The 7,523-nt window shown below is 40.7% G+C and overlaps 1 protein-coding gene across 1 annotated transcript in view; it reads right to left on the minus strand.

Moving 5' to 3' along the window:
- Positions 1–1,506: 1,506 nt before the first annotated feature.
- LOC147619324 (fe(II)/2-oxoglutarate-dependent dioxygenase 4-like) overlaps positions 1,507–7,523 on the minus strand; it is a 19,234-nt gene continuing 13,217 nt past the window's right edge. Inside the window, exons 5-7 of the mRNA XM_086773430.1 lie at positions 2,783–2,915; positions 2,270–2,376; positions 1,507–1,627 (exon numbers count right to left, since the gene is read on the minus strand). Of these exons, the coding sequence (XP_086629556.1) occupies positions 1,507–1,627; positions 2,270–2,376; positions 2,783–2,915 (361 nt within the window). The remainder of the gene's footprint in view (positions 1,628–2,269; positions 2,377–2,782; positions 2,916–7,523) is intronic.

Here is a 7,523-nt window from a genome sequence, read left to right on the forward strand (position 1 = left end):
TCCCCTTGCTTAAAAACAAGGATGGAATACAGGCAACCAACCAAGAGGAGAATAAAAAACTCCTCACTGACTACTTTCAAAGCATCTTTCAGGAAGATGGTCCTCCCTCCCCAACCAAAACAGCTGCAATGGAGGCTATCAAAGTAGCCAGATCCAAAACGGTCCCAGCCAATTCAGCCACTATACTGGAATAGGACATCACTCATGATGAAATCAAAGATGTCATCTTCTCTCTCAAAATCAAAAAGAGCCCAGGTGAGGATGGACTTCTTGCTGAATTTTTCCAAACTTTTTGTGATTTGCTATCAGGACCAATCATCCAAGTGTGGCAAGAATCTGTGAAATATGGAGCCTTGCCATCAAAAATCAATGAAGGCCTTATCAAGCTCATCCACAAAAAAGGCCCCAGAGAAAACATGGGTAATTGGAGACCCCTTACAATGCTCAACAGTGTGTATAAAATCATTGCCAAAGCCTTAGCCCTCAGATTATCTAAACACATGAAACTCTGGATAACCAAGGAACAAAAAGGGTTTATCAAAGGCAGGTATATCCTGGATTCCATTATCGCCTTATGGGAAGGGATTGAATATGCAGAAAAAACCAATCAAGACTTCATGTTTATTAAGATTGACTTTGATAAAGCTTATGAGAGAATACAGTGGGACTACATCCTCCAATCACTCAGAGATATGGGACTGGGCCCCCAATTCACACACATGGTGAAAACCTTATTTGGAAACGCCAAAGCCAAAATTATCATTAATGGAGAACTGTCTGACCCCTTCCCCTTAGGAAAGAGTATCAGACAAGGATGTCCCTTAGCACCCCTACTGTATGCTATAGCAATTGGCTAATCAAGGACAAGATCAGCAAAGGAGAATTGATTGGCATCACTTTACCCAATGGAGATCAAATGTGCACTCAGATTTTTGCTGATGACACTAACAGCCTAATAGCAAATGATGAAGAGAATATCAAGGCACTCTGGAGTTGCCTCCAAACCTATTGTGAAGCCTCAGGCTCCAAAATAAATCACAGCAAGACAGGAATAAAAACCCTCATTGAGCCCCCCCTTCTCGGTTCCTGGAGAAAGGCTGTAACATCATTCAGGATGGTGAGATCTTCAGGCTCCTTGGTATCCCCATGGGTTTCAAGGTGACATTGAGACAGAAATGGCAATGGGTAATGGAGAAATTAGAAAGCAAGCTACTAAGATGGAAAAGAAAGCAACTGTCAATAGCAGGGAGAATCATGGTGCTGAATCACTTCATCATCCCATCTACTATCTACTTCCTCAGCTTCTGCTGGAGGCCCCTAGACTCTGACCTTAAAGACTTCACCAAGCTATGCAGAAATTACATATGGGGAGGGGACCCATGGAACAAGAGCAGACCCAAAGTAAAATGGGACAGCTGTACCATCCCCAAAACCAAGGGAGGGTTGGGGATTAAAGATATCAGATATTATGCTAACAGAATGGCCTCAAAATGGATCATCAGAGCCTTAGAGAACCTCACAGAAGATTGGGCACAGCTGCTGCTCAAAGACACCCCCAGGTTCACTATCATAGGCCACAATAAATGGTGCAATCTTCCCATCAGCACCATCGTGGCTTCCAAGCACCCTATAACCCCCAAAGGGAGTCAACTAGTAACTTCCATATGGAAAGCCCGGTTCAGAATCAAGAGGTTTCTATCCATTATACCCAAGGACAACAAAGCAGAAGGAATTTTAACCAACGATTCCTGCTGGTGGTCTATCCTCCCCCTGACCCCCCTTGAACTAGAGGAAGGGAAGATAGCTCTAAATCTGCACAAAAATGGACTAGCTACCTGGGCAGATATATTCAACCTCCACAAAGGGACCTGGCTAACAAGAGCTGAACTTGTAGCCAAATTTGATAGTAGATCACCAGAGTTGGATCTAATCCAAAGCAGAGCACTTCAATGGAACCAACAGGAAATTTGGAAAATTAGCAGACCTCCAACCTTCAGTATCTCATCTTTTCAATGGGTAGAGAGCAAACCTCTACTCCCAATCCCTAATTTCAAAAGAGCTCGTGCAATCCACGTCACTGTCAACCGCCGATGGAACACCAACTGGGATAGGAAAAAATGGTATAACATCCTCAATGAGCTGTGGAGCACACATATCGACCCCAAGAAGTCATGCCTTGCATGGCTGATAGCCTACAAAGCCATATGGACCCAGGGCAAGGCTGCAAAATTGCACATCTCCTCTAATCAATGTACAAGATGCGGCCTACCAGAGGACGACCTTCACATCTTCATTCATTGTATACACATATCCAGCACATTCAAAGAGCTGCACTCCACTATTCAGAAGTGGGGAAAGGATCTCAACTGGAAGAATCTAATGTTAGGGGAAAACATAGCATGTTCAACAGCAGTCTGGAATGTGATCAGATGTAAGTATCTATGGCATGCATGGTTGCAGAGGTTATCGCTACATTTAACAACTCTGAAATCAAGGGTCCCCCTCTCACAGTTTGTTTAATCACTACATGCAACAGGTACTGGATTAAACAAGCCCAAGACCTCTTCAGTTTAGAGAGAAGGCTATTGCTTAAATACCAAAAGAGAGCTTCAGACTTCACCCTGGGAAAATTAGAAAATACCAGAGACAAGATTCTACTTATTCTATCCAAGGATAGAGCTCTTATTGAAGCAATCAACAAACAATAGTAATCATACCTCTCTCCCATAGCCCAAGAGTTTCAGAAGAGGAACTACTTATAGACAGGTATTAGAGACCATACTAGGCAATCTGAAGAGAAAGTCAAGGCAATGAGACCTGCTGATAAAGGACCACGAGAACCAGCCTGCTTCCGCCTATCATCTTCGGGCTGCCCCACTGGTGGGATCACGCTGTTTTGCACGCTGATGATTCTCCTGTGTGGAGGCCAAGCAAGAAGACATTGAAATGGTGCATGTGTCGGGAGAGGCCGTAAGCCATCAAGCTAAAAAGGAAGAGCAGAGTAGGTAGCAGGAGGCGTAAGAAGGCAGAATGCATGTGCATGCCAGCTCCCACGTGGTTTTCTAAAAGAGCCGCTATTCAACACGTTGTAACCAGTTTCCTCCCTTCTTCTTAATATAAACAGCCTGTTTTTAAAAAAAAAATGCTTCTAGAAAGGGTAGATATAAGTATTATGAGAACCAATCATAATTTATGCTGGAAATTTTAGGAATGCTTGATCTTAATCATGAAATAAAGTCATTCTCATTTCCCATAATTTAAAATCATGGGCCATAGTACATGATGTCACTTAAGTGCACACACGATGAGGTTGCAATGTTTTGAATATCATCTAGTATCATTTCGATCTACACTAAGAAGGTATGCAAACCTATATATATATATATATATATATATGAATATATTAAGTTACATCATCTAGTATCATTGATCTACACTAGGGCCACAATGAAGGTATATGCAAACCTATATATGAATTAAGTTAGAGCTTATCTTTAGTACCACGTCGATGACGATAACATGAGAAATTCTCAAGAGTATCGCACTTGAGGCTTCAATAGAATCAACACTTTGGCTATGATCTTTAAAGGTTATTTTTGTAATCTGTATCAAGCATGATATCTTAAGAGTGAGAAAGTCCATGCTTTGTGCTCCGTGTTGAATCCTTGTATTTTTAGATTTTTTATGATAAGGCATGACAAACTACATAGTGGAGCCATATGAAGGTCATTACCATAGCTCCTTCAAAGGAAAGAATCATTCCAAGCATGTTGCAAAAAAACATTCAAATCAACACAAAGGAATGGTGAGGTTTATCAAGCCTCCTTTTCAAAACAATAAAATATAAATTTAGAGTGGACCTTCTCTAATTTGTGGCACATATCCCTACGTCATGTAGTTGTGTCAAGTGTGCCATGTGCCTTTTCTCTTTTCCTTTTTTTTTTGGTTTGCACCCAATTGTCAACAAAGATGCTGAAACCCATTTATAAAACCTTTTGAAAAATGGAACACACAAACATGCACCTTTGTTTCAAGCAAAACATGCTTTGCGTTCTACTATCTAGAATAAAAGATATATTAACCTAAGAAACTAAACAAGTTTGTATTTAGAAAAAATTCACAGTATACTAGGAGCAATCCAAAAATCATATATTGACTTACAATACATTACATCACAAACTATTTAAAACATTAAGGAGGTTTAAAGCAACAATAAATCTAATAGACTTAAAATACAACACATCATAAACTATTTATTTTACTACAAGAGGCGGGGCCATTATCCATGTTTTTTTAGACGCTTTAGACCTAAGCTTAAAATCTTAGAAACGTCGAAATACGCGTCGAAATAGAAATGTTGAAATAAGCGTCGATATATGCGTCGAAATAAGGATCGAAATAATGATGTTTTCCACGCTTTTTTCGACACTTATTTCGACTCTGATTTTGACTGACATTTCGACTGACATTTCGACACCGATTTCGACTAACATTTTTACTCCTATTTCGATACTCTTTTTCAACGGTTATTTTGACGCTTGCAAGTATTAATTTTTTTTTCGCATAATGGTGCATCCAGCTGCTGCAGCCTTGTAGCTAGATGCACCATTATGCCAAACTTATAGAGTACCAAAGGCAACTGTACTCTAATGTGAAGAATAAAACGAACTTGTTGGAAAAGTTAGAGTGCCATAACGTTTTCAACATTACAAAGTAGGTACACAATTCAGTGTGAACAATGGCCAAATTATATTGCAAGATGTAAAATATACATATTAAGCTCTGACGAGACAAGCCAAAATTGCATAAAGTAGTTTCATAAAATTGCATACAAGCTCTACAAGCTATACTCGTCGTCGATGACCAAAATTGCATACAAGCTATACAAGCTCAAACAAAGATGTGAGCTGACCAAAATATGTATGTACAAGAGGAAAGACATGGCCAAGGCCACCCTATTTGGAGCCCTCACTCTCAGGGTCAGGCATTGGTCCCTACCCAAAACCATACAAGACGCTTTTTTTGGTATACAAAACAACAATCTAACATGACATGGTAAAGCAAGTATACAAATCATAAGGTTAAGGCTTGCCGCACTTAACATATCTATAATGCGTCCCCAATTGAGGTTGGCACCTTCTCGCTCAATCTTCTCCAAAAGAAAGTACGTGTTATGGCAATGAGCAATGTCCTCCTCTTCTCCTATTGCCAGCCGACCAACCACTTGATTCTAAAAGTACCAAAACAACAAGATAAGCGCGTTGATACTTACAAAGTAGACATAACATCAAATGAAACATATAAAATAAGCATTGATACTTACAAAATAGACATGGAATGCATCCCAATCACTGCTTCCAAGGTGAGAGCTTCCTACGCTCTCCATTCGGGCTTTGGCCGCATCCTCTTGTTGCTTGTAGCGTTGGGGATTTCTTGCATGCTTTTGCTTCTCCTTATTCCAATCCTCGGTGCTCATGTAGTACCAAGGCTTCTCACCCCCTGCCTTCACTCTCCTAGTCACATCTCCCCGCCAATGTTTCATGACATCCACCATGTGGTCCTTTGTCCACCTTATGGGGACGACATCACTACCGCTGACAGTCCGCTTGTACTCATCCTTGATTTGATTCATGACTCTATCTTTCTTATCTTTAACCAAGTTTGGCCATAAATTCATGAAGTCATTTGCAAAGACAATGTGACAAAGCTCGCGGATGCCGCTCTTCATCTCTTGCCCGACATTATCGAAAACCACATTGCCATTGACAATTGTGTAATATTTTTTCCCATCGTCGGGTGTGGGTGATGATCGCGAGCATGGAGTGCTTCTGGCGCTAGATGGGAAGGACACTCACGTGGGGGCGTAGACCCATCCGTGCCCCCACTTAGACAACAACCGCCTCCACCTCCACTATTCGAGCATTCTCCTCAGTGATGAGTGGTCGAGCGACCTGAGGGAGGGTGGTGGCTCTTTGTGGGGTTTGTACAAGTGAACTAGGGTTAGCAGTGGTGGTGCCTGATGGTGCGGTCGAAGTGCCCGCCCCTCTCAAAATATTGTTGGGCCATCACTCTTTGCTCGGGCGTGGCCGGTGCTACAAAACCCATAAATTGGTCAGGCGACATGGCATATGGAGAGAAGGACGGAGAGTAAGCCGGTGTCTCATCTGGAGTGCGAGGAGATATGTTTCTACACACACATAACAAAGCCCACATGGACATTTTAATAAGAGCATACACATGAATTATCCCTCAACATTCATTCATTTATGCATGACACATTATGCATAAAGCCTATGCATAAAGCTATGCATGAGGCCTTATGCATAAAGCTATGCATGAGGCCTTATACATGAGGCCCTATGCATAAAGCTATGCATGAGGCTTATGCGTAAAGCATGCATGAGAATTATTCATAAAGCATTATGCATAAAGCTTTTGCACAAACCTTCAAAGCTATGCATGAGGCATTATGCATAAAGCTATGCATGAGGCCTTATGCGCATAAAGCTTGTGCATAAAGCACTATGCATAAGGCCTTTAGCATGAGGCCTTAAGCATAAAACTATGCATGAGGCCTTATGCATAAAGCATGCATGACGCCTTATGCATAAAGCATACATGAGGCCTTATGCGTAAAGCTATGCATGAGTCTTATACATAAAGCTTATGCATAAAGCATGAATGAGCATTATGCATAATGCTTATGCGCAAACCTACAAAACAGATCCCCGACACCCAAAGGTGCAATAATAATAGAGGAAAGACCAATAAAAGCGTGAGGAAAGGATTAGTAATGCATACATACAAAAGCTTATACAAGCCTTATGCAAAATATGCCGCTATATGCAAGCTATGCTAAAGCTTATGCATAATGCTTTAGGCATAAAGTTATGTATGAGACCTTATGCATAAAGCATTATACATGAGGCTTATGCATAAAGCACTATGCAAGCCACACTATCCTAAACATAGAGCTTAATCTATACATTAAGCTCTACAAAACAAAACCCCTCTTTTTGGTAGATTAAAAAAAAAGAAAGAGAGGATAAAAAGATAGGAAAGAGAGGAAAGCACTTACCTCTTTTTGGTGATGATGAAAGAGAATATTAGAAGACCTATAAAACCAACAAAAGGGTGAGGAAAGGATTAGTAATGCATATATACAAAAGCCCTAAGAACCTAATGCATACATACAAAATCGAAAAGAGAGGAAAGAATTTACCTCTCTTTGGTGAAGTTGAAAGAGAGGATTAGAAGACCTACAAAATAAAACAAAAAGTTGAGAAAAGAATTAGTAATACAAAACCCTAAAAGTGTGAATATCATGGATACACAAGGAGGTTTATCCTTCAAAAAATACACACCAATTTAACAACTAAGAGGAGAGGAGAGGGGAGGGGAGGGGAGGGAGGGCAAAGAAGGAGGTGGAGAAGAGCTTGGGAGAGAGAAAGAACCTGTAAAACAAGTGAGAAAGCAAAAAAACAAGAAAATTACCCATAATTACACACACAGACATTCTACAT

Source organism: Cibotium barometz, chromosome 33, assembly GCF_041138505.1.
Source record: "Cibotium barometz isolate CiBa-2024 chromosome 33, ASM4113850v1, whole genome shotgun sequence".
Taxonomy (NCBI): Eukaryota; Viridiplantae; Streptophyta; class Polypodiopsida; order Cyatheales; family Cibotiaceae; genus Cibotium; species Cibotium barometz.